Genomic DNA, 15684 nt, shown 5'->3' with positions numbered 1-15684 from the left:
GAGAGGGAGAGATAGAGAGAGAAAGAGAGAGAGAGAGGAGCAATAATTTTCGTTTCGACGAGTCTACGAGTGTGTGCCCGTGCGTGCGCGCGCGGTTGCGTACATATCTCCCCCCCCCCCCCCTCCCATGGCTCCGTGACGCACGAGTCAGGTGGTTCCTCTAATAGCACGAGGAGCTGTCCGCGGTGCTGAAACCAGACCCACACGGCGCGAGACGGGGAGAGGTGCTCACGAGCTCCACCGAGACCACACCGCAGGTAAGAGACGCGGGGCCGCGCTGCGGGGTTCACGTGCACGCGGCACACGCACAGAGAGGTTTTAAATGTCTTATTTAGTATTTAAGTTCCTTCCCTGTGGAGCTCTCCGGCAACCTGATGCGCGAGGCGGAGCGTTTAACCCTTTGTTCCCGTCAGGTTCAGATGATACACAATTTATTTTTATTTTTTAGCTTATGATTGAAACTTTTCTGTCACGGGAAAAAAGAAAATATTACAGACAAGTTTTTTTTCTTTGTTTTTTGCAATTTGAGGTTTCAGCTTTGGAAAAAAGAAAAAAGTAATCGGATAACATTTTTATTAAAAGACATCAATTGTTTATGCATCGTTATATCTGATGTGCATTGTTCTTACCTTTGTATTTCGGAGAGAAAAAAACAAAATATATATATTTTTTATATATATATATATATATTGTTTTGTTAATTATATATAAACAATATTTTTATATATATCTATAGTTTCTATATATATATTGTTTTCTATATATGTATATCTATAAATAACATATATATTTTGTATATATATATATATATTTGTATATATATATATATTTATATATATATATATGTATTTATTCAATGCATTAAAGCCGCCTGCGTCATATAAGCACTTGCAGGAAAACCCAAATATTCAATTTGATATAAAGCTTCATCAGAACAGTAATAATCTTGAGTTCAGAGGTTTTCGTCGGTTTAACGGAAGGTTGCGTGGGAACGACAGCCTGAACCGGGTTACCGTGACAACGGGGCTCCGTGACTCACGAAAGCAGCACATTTGACGACTAATGAGATTTTCTGCGCGAGCGCTGAATGTCACTGCTGCTGCTGCTGCGGGGTGACACCATGCAACAGGCAGGGAGGCGTGGAGGAGAGGGGGGGGGGGGATGCACAAACACGATGATCCGGTAATATACCACAATGTTATTTTTATTATTATTATTTATCATTAAATAGATGCTCTTGCATCTCTCATGTTTGCTTTGACTGTAAAAGCTGCATACAATTATAATTGTTTTAATATATATATACATATATATATACATATATACAGGACTGTCTCAGAAAATTAGAATATTGTGATGAAGTTCTTTATTTTCTGCAATGCAATTAAAAAAACAAAAATGTCATGCATTCTGGATTCATTACAAATCAACTGAAATATTGCAAGCCTTTTATTCTTTTAATATTGCTGATTATGGCTTACAGCTTAAGAAAACTCAAATATCCTATCTCTAAATATTAGAATATCATGAAAAAGTATACTAGTAGGGTATTAAACAAATCACTTGAATTGTCTAATTAACTCGAAACACCTGCAAGGGTTTCCTGAGCCTTGACAAACACTCAGCTGTTATAAATCTTTTTTTTAACTTGGTCTGAGGAAATATTAAAATTTTTATTTATATATATATATTTATATATATATATTTATATAATTATTTATAATAAAAATAATAATAATAATAATAAATCCCATCCTAGATGAATATATATCTAGAAATAATTCAACAAATAAATAATAATTAAAAGTATATACATCCTATTTATTATATATATATTTATATATAAATAGAAATATATATAAATAACAAATATAAATATATATACATATATATCTAAAAATAATTTAAAATATATATATATTCATAATAATAATACAAATATATATATACATATTTCCAATATGTATATATACATATTGGAAATAAAACAACAAGCATGATTAGGTATAACACAATCTACCAAACAAAGACACTGAGTTTTTTTTGAATTCACTGGATTTTGTCGGACGTTTTCAGACATTCAAGAGAATTATAGTGATTATAAATTGAGGAATTCAAGCAAAAAAACCACCAATCAGATTTAAAACCTCCCGCCTTTGGATCAGTATAAAATGACCTCGTGGTCTGTGACGCCATCATCCGACCGGACGATGGGAGCAGAAGACGACGCGTACAGGTCGGCGCTGACACTCGTCTCCTATCTTCCCCCTGCAGGCGTTAACCATGCCGTCGCTCGCCGACACCTCCGCCGGCTCCCTCCTCGTCTGTTTCGCCAACTTCCTCTCCATCCTCCTCTTCCTCGCTTCCCCCGCCGCCCACGGGGCTTCCCTCAGGGACCACCGGCTGCGGGGCGGCGAGTCGGACTCCCAGAGGGGGGGGGGCGTCCTCCAGACCCCCGACGTGGACATGCTCAAAGCCCTGGAGTACATCCAGGGCCTCCGCCAGAGAACCGGCGCCGTCCCCGAGCGGCACGGCGCCTCCAGCCACACGGACGACGCCGAGAAGCTGCGCGCCATGCTGAGGCTGGCTTCCAACCCCATGCAGAGCCAGGATGAGGAGGAGGAGGAAGAGGAGGAGGAGGAGGTGGGGAGGGAGGACAAGAGTGAGGAGCTGCTGCAGGCCGTGCTCAGCACCCTCCAGCGGACGGAGGAGGCCTCCGACCCGCTGCCTCACAAGAAGCTGCCGCTGATGTTCGAGGACGAGGAGGAGGACGAGGAGGGGGACGAGGGCGAGGAAGAGGAGGGCGAGCGGGGCCGCCAGAGCCCCTTCAAGCGCACCAACGAGAACGTGGAGGAGAAGTACACGCCGCAGAACCTGGCGACGCTGCAGTCGGTGTTCGACGAGCTGGACAAGCTGACGAGCGTGAAGGCCGTGCACAGGCGGCAGGACGAAGAGGAGGAGGAGGAGGAGGATGGCGATGATGATGAAGGTGACATGTTTAATGTGAGGAACGTGGGATACGATGACGGCGATCTGGCAAACTGGGGTACGCCTCAAGATCAGGAAGAGGATGATGATGACGAAGAGGAGGAGGAGGACGACAAACACGAGGCCGACAGAGGGCTCGATTACGTCGGCGACGAAGAGGAGGCCGGCGAGGACGACGAAGAGGACCCCGGCGAAAGCTACCCGGTCAAGAGGTCGAGCGACGCGGACGACGTGGCCAACCTGGTGGACTACTACCTCCTGAGAGTGCTGGAGAAAACGGAAGAGGAGGAGCGGAAGAAGCGAGAGGAGGAGGAAGAGGAGGAGGAGAAGCAGAGGAGAGCGGCTCGGACGCAGTACGCAGACGACAACATGGACCCCCGGGCCGTCGACCAACTCATCCAGATCTCCCAGAAGTACCGGATCCCGCCCGAGGACCTGGTGGACATGCTCAGAACCGGAGAGACGATGAGTCAAGACATGGCGAGGAAGAGCGGCGGGCTCTCTCGGGTTCTCCCCCCGAAGAAGAAGACGCACAGGATCCCCGAAGCGAAGTTCTACAGCCGCCAGCAGACCCCCGAGGAGCGGCGGACGGAGGAGATACTCGCCATCCTGGGCCTCGGGGCGGAGGACCGAGCTCCCGCCAGGAAGCAGAAGAGCTCGCCGCCGCCGCCGCCGTCGCGGCTTCACGGCGCGGGGCGTTCGTGGGAATCCGCCGCCGCTCGGCGGCGCCCGGCTCCTCCGACGGACGACTACGAGGACGAGCTGGCGGCGTTCCTGGAGGCTCAGATGCTGCCGCGGTATCGCGGGCGGGTCGGCGAGGCGGCGGGCCAGAAGCGTGCGGCGGCGGCAAGATCTTTCGACCGCGCCGCCCAGGCGTATTTGGACCGAATGGACTCGGATAACATCCCGGATGAAAAGAGGCGGTCGGACGGCGAGGAGGAGGAGACGATGTTTGATAACGAGGCGGTGATGAAGATGCTGAGCTCCCTGAACCCGGAAACAGAAGAAAGCGACGACACAACTGACCACGGAATATAAAGAAGACAGATATACATATCATATATATAAATATATATATAAATATATTTATATATATATATTTAAATATATATACATGTCATATATATATATATTTAGATATATATATTTGTATATATATATTTATTTAGATATATATATTTGTATATATATATATTTATATATATATATATAAATATATATATAATGTTTTGATGGAGGCAGAGGGTGAAAATAAAGTATTTTGAGGTATAAAACATAAGATATTCTGTAGGTTTAAAAAGAAGTTCCTATTTATTAGCAGAAATATGAGTGTTTAGACATTCATGTGATGCTTTTTTTTAATGAGTTTGTTGCTCAACAACCAGAACGTGTAACTCACCAGCCTTTCAACACACACACACAGACACACACACAACTCAAATCAGTGTTGGCTCCCGGATTCACTCGTGTGTTTTTATTAATTTCTTTTGTAAATGTGGTCATATGTGACATACCTGAGGTTAATAAAGCATTGACTTTATTTTTCCTTACTGTGTCTCATGGTTCTTCATTTACTCATCATCACACAATACATTCATTTGAATTAGATTTCAACAAAAAAGACAGATTGATAAATATGAGGCTTAAAAAGGCGTTAAAAGATAAGTGGTGCAACAGAAATGAGGCGGAGAGATGAACCTCGTGAAGTCTTGAGCCGTGAGCCTCTCATCAGTAGGCCGGCTTGCTCATGTACTCCTCCATCGTCTGTGACCAGAGCAGAGGAACGTTTCACGTGAGTAATATAAGTATATACAGGACTGTCTCAGAAAATTAGAATATTGTGATAAAGTTCTTTATTTTCTGTAATGCAATTAAAAAAACAAAAATGTCATGCATTCTGGATTCATTACAAATATTTGTTGAGCCTTTTTATCTTTAATATTGCTGATTATGACACAGCTTAAAAACTCTAAAATCCTATCTCATAAAATTTGAATATTTCCTCAGACCAAGTAAAAAAAAGATTTATAACAGCAAAACAAAATCAAACATTTGAAAATGTTTTCCAGGTGGTGTTTGAGTTAATTAGACGATTCAAGTGATTTGTTTAATACCCTACTAGTATACTTTTCATGATATTCTAATATTTAGAGATAGGATATTTGAGTTTTCTTAAGCTGTAATCAGCAATATTAAAAGAATAAAAGGCTTGCAATATTTCAGTTGATTTGTAATGAATCCAGAATGCATGACATTTTGTTTTTTAAATTGCATTACAGAAAATAAAGAACTTTATCACAATATTCTAATTTTCTGAGACAGTCCTGTATAATAATAAAACTACGCTCACTGGCTGTCAATACCTCTTGGAGTGTGTCCGCCTCCTGCATGGACACCCGCACGGCTCCTTTAGAGGTTTCCAGAACTTCTCCTCCCATCAGGAACTCGTCCAGGAGGAAGTACGCCTTCTCAAAGTTGAATATGATGTCCAGCTCACACACCTGCAACCACATAAAGTTTAATTTAATTAACTAAGCATTGCATATTGTTAGGAATAAAAGTAAAGGCACGTCGTGGCTGTGGTTTTGCACACTAAAAACAAGCAGATGCACTTTCTGGCCACCAGGGGGAGTGCAGGTGAAAATTATTGTCTATAATAAGCATTAAAACCTAATTTCTTCCGTTGTCTTTTTTTCACAATGAAGGGAGATCTTAATGCAGACACTGTATGTCTATTATATCTGTTTGTCTCTCCTTGTGTCAACGCAACAACAATCCACATATAGAACTCAGATCCCCAAGCTCAACCCCACCCAGCACCCAGCACCCCAACACCCAACACCGTGGGGATAAATCCCTGGAGCCAGGTTCTAAACTCTAGAGGAAAGTCTTCTGCTAGCAATATATAAATATATTTATGTATATATAAATATATATATTTTTTAAAAACATATTTATATTTGTATATATACATACATAACAATAGGATATATAAGTATATTTATATATATATGTATTTATATATACTTATTTATATATTTATATATAAATGTATATACATATATAAATATATATATAAATGTATTTATATATACTTATATATATATATATATGTATATATACATATATATAAAAATATATATATAAATGTATTTATATTAATTTAGTTATATATATATATATTTATATATATATGTATATATACATATATATATAAATAATATATATAAGTATATTTATTAATATTTATTTATATTTACTTATTTATACATACTTATTTATATAAATATGTATATTCACATATATATAAAAATAAATATATAAATAAATGTATTTATATATGTATTTATATATTAATGTATATAATATTAATTGCAATGACATGATCCTCCCCCCTGACCTTGAGGCTCTAGTCCAGGATTAATTAATTATATCAAAGTGTGCGACACCATTTTAAGACAGAAGGAGTTCATCTCCTATGAAAAGCCTTCAGCTGGTTGTCATGACTCCACTCACATTGCCAAAGTATTTATCCAGCAGCTCCACATATCGGTACAGCACCTCGAGGGCCAGCAGCTCGTTATCCTGGCTCTCCAGACCGGAGCAGAAGTACAGGCTGGCATACCTGTGTGGGGGGGGGTCACTTATTTAGTATTCATTTGTAGTAGTGATGAGTATCGTCAGGATTTTACAGATACTGGTACTCCTATTTATTCTACTTATCGGTTCTTTATGGTTTATTTTGTGGGGGAAAGAGTCGCCCCCTGGTGGTCAGCAGAGAGAATGCAGCTTTACCACATGAAGCATAGACTTCTATACAACCAGAGGAGTCGCCCCCTGGTGGTCAGCAGAGAGAATGCAGCTTTAACACATGAAGCATAGACTTCTATACAACCAGAGGAGTCGCCCCCTGGTGGTCAGCAGAGAGAATGCAGCTTTAACACATGAAGCATAGACTTCTATACAACCAGAGGAGCCCCCTGGTGGTCAGCAGAGAGAATGCAGCTTTAACACATGAAGCATAGACTTCTATACAACCAGAGGAGTCGCACCCTGGTGGCCAGGAGAGAGAATGCAGCTTTAACACATGAAGCATAGACTTCTATACAACCAGAGGAGTCGCCCCCTGGTGGTCAGCAGAGAGAATGCAGCTTTAACACATGAAGCATAGACCAGAGGGGTCGGTAATCTAGGTCAACCTCAATGTTTAACCAGACGTTCCCTCCACCCTTTAGAAAGGGTGTGTCTGTTGTGCGTTCTGCAGCATGAGACACACTCGGGTTAATCATCAAGAGAGTTAAAGGCCTGAGTCTCTCGACCCGCCCGGCAACAAGGACCGACGATGACGACATGTGTTTCTCTACCTCTTGTAAACGACCTTGAGGTCCCTCCACTGGAGGAAGTTGCAGGAGCGAGGCTGCCGGGCCAACACCAGCGCCATCATGTCCCGGATGACCTTCCTCTTCTCGCGGTCCGTCACCGGCGTGAACCACTTCTGCAGCCGCAGCTTCCCCTGGCGGCTGAACAGCAGCAGGAAGCGCATCTGGACACACGTGGGACGATAGAGGAGACGTTTTGGGGTCAGAAATAACACAAAAATACAATGAAGCAAACACACACACAGTGATAACACACACAGTAATAACACACACAGTGATAACACACACAGTAATAACACACACAGTGATAACACACACAGTAATAACACACACAGTGATAACACACACAGTGATAACACACACACTTAAAGTGTATTGAGCTGCAGCTGAAGAAAAACCACCAACCATGAGCGACAACATTAGATTTCCCAACTGTGAATCAAGACCAAACACACACACACACACACACACAAACAAATACCCATACACACACACACACACAGACACACACACAAATACACACACACACAGGCACACACACACACAGTAATACCACTCCCACCTAAAGTTTACTGTGAATAGAGACTAAACACACATACACAAACAGACACACACACTCTCTAACACACACACACACACAGACATACACACACACTCAGACGGACACACACAAACACACACTCACACACATAAACACACACACACTCATACACACACACACAGACATACACACACACTCAGACGGACACACACACACTCACACACAGAAACACAAGACACACACACACACAGTAATACCACTCCCACCTAAAGTTTACTGTGAATGGAGGCCAAACACACACAAGCATGCACACACACACACACACACACACACACACACACTCACACACTCACACACACACACAAACACACACACACATAAACACACACACACACACACAGGAATAAAACTCCCACCTGAAGTTACAGGGCAGTAAATACAACATGTGTTGTTGCGCAACAGCAGTTGATGAGAGCTCTTTGCACTCAGGGCAGAGCAACAGGCTGAGTGTGATGATGATGATGATGATGATGATGATGATGATGATGATGATACATGAAGAGGAGCTTCAGACTCATGTTGCTTCAATCACACAAGAACATCACGTTCACATCGGGCTCATAGTGTCACGTGATCAACCTGACCCGTTATCATCATCATAACTCCACTAAAGTGTCAGCTGTGACCTGAGAAGTAAGAAAGATAAATAAAGCAACTCAACCCGCCTGCAGAGCTCCGGTCACACACACACAGCAGCTGACTGGTGTGTGTGTTACAGTGTAATAAGCTTTATGATTTACCTGCCGACAGGTGAATACACCTCGAACTCACCATGACGTCACCGCGGTGGACAGCAGCGACCCAAACAAAAGAGAAGAACTACCTATCCTACTGGAGCCTGAGCGCTCTGAGATGCGGCGACATGTTTCTGCTTCCTTCCCAGAAGTCAACGCGCTCTCTCACCTTCTCCAGCCGGAGCCACGCCCCCTGTGGTCTGATTGGCTACCGGCGAAAAACACCAGAGGCAGGTGCAGCGCGAGAGGACAGGTTGATTTAAATGTATATAAGTTTAGTTCAGAGTATATTTAGGAATACATAACACACATTTCTGATATATATAATTATATATATAATTATATATAATGACATATAGATAGATAGATATATAAATATACATAAATACATATATATTTATATAATAATAATAATAAAGATATATATATATGTTATTTTGTGCATCAAATAAACTCTCCGATCTAAATCTGAAACATTTTCATCGAGGTGAAAACTGAGAGGTTGATTAGACAATTTCCCTGGTAAATAATGACATACATAAAACAATTTTAAAAAGTGTTATTCAATGAGATGCACAATAAAAATTGTTGTTACAGAGTCAAAATCATGAGATAATGACAGACACGAGTAAAAATGTCGATATTATGTGTATTTTTGTTTATTCAAAGTGTTTTTTTGAGTCCTAAAAGAAAGGAAACAATCCGCTGTTGCGTGTTTAAAAGGCGACTGCAGGCTTCATGTTAATTCAGCGGAGTCACACGTGGGGTTTTTCATGTGGGGGGCGGGGGGGGGGGGTCTAGCGAGTGGGGGTCAAAAAGCGGATCCGAGAGCTCCGCACAGCGAGAGGCTTCCAGACCACCACACGCACCATGTCTCTGTACCGCAACTCCGCCTGGTTCCTGAAGGGAATGACCCAGTTCACCAGGTAAGAACCCCTCCATCGGACCCCCGCGGGCGAGTGTGCGGCCCTGCTGCGGTGCCCGTTGTGCATGCTCACCGAGAATGTGTGTGTGTGTAACATCTGTAACCATCTTTATTATTGCAGGTACAAGTGTTACAACTTAGCTGGAAGCGATTTGATCGATGCAGCTCGTCGTATTAATATATTAAATAAATGTGAAGATAGGATAAAGATGGACAACTAAAAATAAATAATAATAAAAAAAAAATAATAATAATGCCTGGTAAATTCTTCTCTTTGCCTCTTTGGGATTGTGTTTTCTATTCTAATGATTTAAAGTTTAAAGTTTAAAGTTAAGAGTTTGTATTTAACCATGTGGAGGCATGCTTTTCATTCAAATATATAATATAATGTATGTTTATGTGGATATTTAAATATCATATAACCAGGAAAATGTGAGACACCTATAGACATCTTACATGTTGGGTTGATGCACGTCTTCCTGGTACAGAGCATGAGCAGAACTAATTGGTCCGTCAATTAATCCACAAATAAATACTGAAAAAAGCTCATAATTCAGTCATTGATGAAGCAGGGAGCATCTTATTGATGCTTTTATCCTCTTTCGGGGTGTTTTTAAAGTAAAACGTGTTGGTTTGGGCCTGAAATATAAGATGTCCGTGTTTCAATAACTCGCTGATTTTGATTGGACCCAAATAATCAATCATCATCAGTCTGATACACGCCCTGAGTATTGATATCATAACTCGTGTGTGTCGGTTCGACTACGAGGTCAAAGGTAACACAAGAGCTGGATCTGTTGATTTCCTGCCAAGTTTCCCTGAAGTTCTCCTTTGTGACCGGCTTCCCGTCTCCTCTCTTTGTTCTGTGTTATCTTTTCTGCCGCCGAGCTGCTCGGCAACCCGCGCTGACCTCCGCTAATCGCTCCCGGCATGACACCGACGAACAGAGCGGCCATTTAGCCTCGGTATCCCCCCGGCCCCCCCCCCTCCCCCCGGACCCCCTCCTTGAGCCGCCGTCAACAATGGCCCCCAGGACAATGGGGTCAATTGAAGTCCTTGTTGCCACACACACACACACACACACACACACACACCGACCCCGTTGTCACCGTCGCCGCCCCCCCCTTCCTCCTCAGAGACGATGCCAGGCACACTCTCGTCTTCATTGTGTCCGTACAGTAAAGCTGTGAAGAGACGTGTACAGTCAACAAGCTGACCTCAGACCCCCCCCCCCCCCCGCGCGACCCCAAACCCGGTACCCCGAACACGGTTCTCTCTCAAAACCCGCCCCCTGTGTCCACCGCTCTGCTACACACAGAGAAACTAAGATGAACATCTGGAACTGAAAATGGTTCTTCAGAGTGATGCCACGGAAGAACCATTTCTGGTTCCTCAGAGAACCTTTCAAACCAGAGTTCTCTAAAGAACCACTTTCTTCAAAGAACCTTAAAAATGGTTCTTTAAGGCATCATTTCTGGTTCCACAAAGATCCTTTCAAATCAGGGTTCTTTAAAGAACCATTTCCTTAAAGAGTTCTTCAAATAACCTGTAAAGGTGTCTTAAAGAACCTTCAAAACATGGTTCTTTTAGGCACCATTTCTGGTTCCTTAAAATTTTTTCTTTAAGGCACCATTTCTGGTTCCACAAATAACCTTTTAAACCAGGGTTCTTTAAAGAACCATTTCCTTAAGAAGTTCGTCAAAGAACCTATACAGGTGCCTCAAACAAAGAAAATAAGTTTCTTCATGGTCGGTGATGATCCTTTTAAAGAACCATTTAAGAACCATGATTTGTCTAACTTGTTGCCCCCCCCCCTGCAGGAGCTCCTTCCTGTCGGCCTCCAAGAGCTTCGTGGAGAAGGACCTGGAGGTGTCGGTGGCCGGCCGCGTCTTCATGATCACGGGAGCCAACAGCGGCATCGGGAAAGCCACCGCCATGGCCATCGCCAAGAAAGGTACGCCGCCACTACAACCTGCAGCTTTTCAAAATAAAATACAAAGGTGTAGCTTCATACATCGATACGTGCCGCAGGTGGAACGGTCCACATGGTGTGCAGGAACAAGGACAAGGCCGAGGAGGCGAGGGCCGACATCGTCAAGGAGACGGGAAACAAAGTACAGCGTGACTCGCTCGAAGCGGACATTTAATAAAACTAGATGTGATGATAAAAAGACAGACGACCTTCAAATATATTGATTCACAGGAGGTGTACGTCCACATCCTGGACCTGTCTGAGACCAGGAAGGTCGGGGAGTTCGCCGAGGGCTTCAAGAGGAAGTTCAAGGCCCTCAACGTCCTGGTGAGTTCCCTGTTTCATTTAAATATATGGAAACATAACATATGTCGTTATTTGACTCCACTCTTCGTCTTCGTGCGGTCGACCAGATCAATAACGCCGGCTCCATCATGAGCCAGAGGGACGTGAACGCCGAGGAGCTCGAGAAGAGCTTCGCCGCCAACGTCCTGGGTGAGTCAGAGGTCAGGGGGGGGGGGGGGGTGATGGACGTTTATTTTATTTAAATTTAATAAAATGCTGTCGTCCACCAGGTGTTTACATTCTCACCAAGAGCCTCATCCCACTGCTGGAGAAGAGCGCCGATCCCAGAGTGGTGAGTTCAGCTTTAACACATGAAGCAAAGACTTCTATACAACCAGAGGAGTCGCCCCCTGGTGGTCAGGAGAGAGAATGCAGCTTTAACACATGAAGCAAAGACTTCTATACAACCAGAGGAGTCGCCCCCTGGTTGTCAGGAGAGAGAATGCAGCTTTAACACATGAAGCAAAGACTTCTATACAACCAGAGGAGTCTCCCCCTGGTGGTCAGGAGAGAGAATGCAGCATTCACACATGAAGCATATACTTCTATACAACCAGAGGAGTCGCCCCCTGGTGGCCAGGAGAGAGAATGCAGCTTTAACACATGAAGCATATACTTCTATACAGCCAGAGGAATCGCCCCCCTTGTCGTCAGGAGAGAGAATGCAGCTTTCACACATGAAGCATATACTTCTATACAACCAGAGGAATCTCCCCCCTTGTGGTCAGGAGAGAGAATGCAGCTTTCACACATGAAGCATATACTTCTATACAACCAGAGGAATCCTCCTTGTTCAGATCACCGTGTCTTCGGGGGGAATGCTGGTGCAGAAGCTCCGGACGGGGAACCTGCAGTCGGAGAGGGGGCGCTATGACGGCACCATGGTCTACGCCCAGCACAAAGTACGACCCGCCGCTTCCTTCAATGCATTTGACATATTTTTATATTTATTCAATGCTTTTTAATGGAAAATGTCTTCTTTTTTTAAACTATAATGGTGTGATAAGAGTTTCCTGCATGAACAATACAGGGGAGATGATTTGGGTCTTTTTTTTATTCATTGATATAATTCTTTGATCAGATACTAAAATATATTTTTAAATATTGTGTTTGTTTGTTTTGATATAAAGTATCAAAGTAAGGATTTATATTTGTATTCTGTTTGTAGATTGTATTCACATCAACGTGAACTCAACCATTCAGTCCGATTATATTTCATTTAATTTTTCCGGTTTAAATATTACTTATTTATTATACTTGTTGCACTCTGTTTTACTGGAAACTCCACGCTTAACGGATGGAATTGGACAAATTCAAAGATGCTGCGCATGAATACGGTCTCCATCCAGAACATCTCAAAGAGCCTCAGCCTTCACGCGCTACAGTCAGCTAAACACTGGATGAGGTCTCATGGAGGACTAAGTCAAAGTGACCCCAGAGTCTTCAAGTCTTCAACTCTTTAAGTCTGAGTCCGTCACTTTTTTTTGTTTTTTTTGTTTTATTTTATCCATTTTGAAAAGTGCAAAGAGACGTGTGGGCCTCACCTGCTCGGAGTCCAACCCTTCATACGTCCTCACCGAACAGAATCACAGGACACGTCTATTCACGTGTCTGTCTGCGTGTATGTGTGTGTGTGTGTGTGCGTGTGTCTGTGTTCCAGAGGCAGCAGGTCGTAATGACGGAGCAGCTGGCAAAGACTCACACGAACATCCACTTCTCCGTCATGCATCCAGGCTGGGTCGACACTCCAGGTACAGCACAACTCACACACAATAATAAATAAATATATACATATATATTTATATATTATATTTATATTGATTTATATATATGTATATATATAATTAAATATATATTTATATATATTTATATATATTTATACACGTGTATATATATATTACATATACATGTATATATGTATATATATATTTATATATAAATATATATACTGAACATAAATGTATATTTATATATTTATTTATACATATATTTGTTTGTATATATATATAATATTTATATTTATATATATATATTAGATACATATATATTTAGATATATTTAAATATTTATAAACATATATATATAAATCAAAATGTATATTTATTTATATATATATATTGTAAATATATATGTTTGTATATATATATATATTCATATATTTATTTATAAAAATATGTAGAAATATATAATAGATATGAGATATGAGTTTATTGAGTTTATTGAGTTAATTGAGTTTAATGAGCATGACCTCTGTGTCTGCGGCCCAGCGGTGGCCAGCACCATGCCAGACTTCCACCGCTCCATGAAGGACAGTCTGCGGACCCCGGACCAGGGGGCCGACACCGTGGTGTGGCTGTCCGTCTCCGAGGTCGCCACCGGCAACGCCAGCGGACTTTTCTACCAAGGTAGGCCACGCCCCCTTTTATTGACCCGCTTATCTGTTAGGAAATGAAAGTGGATATATGAAGAACAACAAGATGGGACGGGGAAAAGAGAAGTGTGTGTGTGTGTGTGTGTGTGTGTGTGTGTGTGTGTGTGTGTGTGTGTGTGTGTGTGTGTGTGTGTGTGTGTGTGTGTGTATGTGTGTGTGTGAGAGTTTGGCCAGTCTCCATTGCAGCTGGAGTGGGCTGCTTTTGGTGCCAGATACTGCCAGAGAGTACTGTGCCTCTATGATCACTCACACACACACACACACACACACACTGACACACTCTCTCTCTCTCTCACAAACACACACACACACACAGCGGCCTTGAAGAGCTTATTTCCCATTGGAGATGAAGGTTGAAAACAATCCTCAGTCTGCCTTTAACTCTTCTAAAACCTTTTATTGCCTTTTTGTCATTTATTAACAACTCTGATATTAATCAATAATCACCGTTGACCTTCATCCTGGTCATCCGCAGACCGAAAGCCGGCGTCCGCCCACCTGCCGCTGGCCTGGACCCGCAGCTCGGCGCTGGAGGAGCAGAAGCTGATGTTGCTGCTGGAGGACCTGGCCAAGACCTTCCAGCCAAACTGAGGCGGACAGGAAGTGACCGACAGGAAGTGACCGTCAGGAAGTGGCCGACAGGAAGTGGCCAACACTAACGCCCCGAGGCCCGGGGGGGCTCAGCATCCCGGGGTTCTCGTACAAGATAACGCTCTCTTATTTAACTTCATCAGGATATTAAGCGACGCCCCCTTTTATTAAACGAGCTTTCAAATGACGTCATCCCGCTGTGAGAGAGAGAGAGAGAGAGAGCCTACCTAATAAAAAGGGTTACTGTGACTTTAGGAAAGTTGTCCATCAGATGGGAATCTGATGTGACCAAAGTCACACACACACACGCTGCATTATAATTTTTATTGCAAATAATTCATTTATTATTATTATTAACTCATATGTGCCTTCAACCTGTCGTGCAAAGCGATTTTCATTTAATAAAAAATTAATATATATATTTATAAATACATATAAATATAAATATGTATAAAGAAATGTATATATATACATATTTATATATATATAAATGTATATATATAAATATATATGTATTTATATCTATATAATTGTATATATAAATATAAATGTATACATATATATATATTTATGAGTAACGTATGTTTCTGATGTCGTCTCTTGACGTATAAAGCAATAATAACCGATGTATTGACAAAAATAATCATTTTACTAACAGAGTTCATCTTGTAAACTCTCGAATAAATAAAACCATTGAACGCATCTTGTCGTGTCTCGG

The 15684-nt window shown here is 42.2% G+C and overlaps 3 protein-coding genes across 4 annotated transcripts; 2 read left to right on the top strand and 1 right to left on the bottom strand.

Annotated features, from left to right (window-relative positions):
• The first annotated feature begins 222 nt into the window (after positions 1-222).
• scg2a (secretogranin II a) lies at positions 223-4538 on the top strand. The gene is made up of 2 exons (XM_056441763.1): positions 223-257; positions 2275-4538. The coding sequence occupies exon 2, from the start codon at positions 2284-2286 to the stop codon at positions 4024-4026; it is 1743 nt and encodes a 580-aa protein (XP_056297738.1). The 5' UTR covers positions 223-257; positions 2275-2283; the 3' UTR covers positions 4027-4538.
• On the bottom strand, positions 4448-8833 carry ap1s3a (adaptor related protein complex 1 subunit sigma 3a). Of its 2 annotated transcripts, none has more exons than XM_056441764.1 (5): positions 8740-8833; positions 7353-7531; positions 6505-6613; positions 5352-5489; positions 4448-4752 (listed from the first exon to the last, which is right to left on the bottom strand). In XM_056441764.1, exons 1-5 carry the CDS (start codon positions 8740-8742, stop codon positions 4717-4719), a joined length of 465 nt encoding a protein of 154 aa, XP_056297739.1. In that variant the 5' UTR covers positions 8743-8833; the 3' UTR covers positions 4448-4716. The 2 variants fall into 2 exon arrangements, with proteins under 2 accessions (XP_056297739.1, XP_056297740.1); XM_056441765.1 differs by lacking the exon at positions 8740-8833 and adding an exon at positions 8325-8710.
• Positions 8834-9530: 697 nt separating this feature from the next.
• On the top strand, positions 9531-15668 carry dhrs12la (dehydrogenase/reductase 12-like a). The gene is made up of 10 exons (XM_056441766.1): positions 9531-9628; positions 11448-11581; positions 11659-11741; positions 11831-11926; positions 12013-12094; positions 12175-12236; positions 12742-12846; positions 13605-13695; positions 14212-14349; positions 14851-15668. The coding sequence occupies exons 1-10, from the start codon at positions 9573-9575 to the stop codon at positions 14964-14966; spliced, it is 963 nt and encodes a 320-aa protein (XP_056297741.1). The 5' UTR covers positions 9531-9572; the 3' UTR covers positions 14967-15668.
• The last annotated feature ends 16 nt before the right edge of the window (positions 15669-15684 follow it).

This window comes from Pseudoliparis swirei, chromosome 20 (genome assembly GCF_029220125.1).
Source record: "Pseudoliparis swirei isolate HS2019 ecotype Mariana Trench chromosome 20, NWPU_hadal_v1, whole genome shotgun sequence".
Classification (NCBI taxonomy): domain Eukaryota; kingdom Metazoa; phylum Chordata; class Actinopteri; order Perciformes; family Liparidae; genus Pseudoliparis; species Pseudoliparis swirei.
The sequence above is the reverse complement of the archived record's forward strand: the minus strand, read 5'-3'. Positions and strand labels throughout refer to the sequence as shown.

Coding starts and splice junctions, on each gene's coding strand:
- scg2a (XM_056441763.1), top strand. CDS start 2,284: ATGCCGTCGCTCGCCGACACCTCCGCCGGCTCCCTCCTCGTCTGTTTC.
- ap1s3a (XM_056441764.1), bottom strand. Junction 6,614..7,352: donor CTCAAGGTCGTTTACAAGAG/GTAGAGAAACAC, acceptor CCCCCCACACAG/GTATGCCAGCCTGTACTTCT. Junction 5,490..6,504: donor TGGATAAATACTTTGGCAAT/GTGAGTGGAGTC, acceptor ATGTGGTTGCAG/GTGTGTGAGCTGGACATCAT.
- dhrs12la (XM_056441766.1), top strand. CDS start 9,573: ATGTCTCTGTACCGCAACTCCGCCTGGTTCCTGAAGGGAATGACCCAG. Junction 9,629..11,447: donor GGAATGACCCAGTTCACCAG/GTAAGAACCCCT, acceptor CCCCCCCTGCAG/GAGCTCCTTCCTGTCGGCCT. Junction 13,696..14,211: donor AGGCTGGGTCGACACTCCAG/GTACAGCACAAC, acceptor TCTGCGGCCCAG/CGGTGGCCAGCACCATGCCA.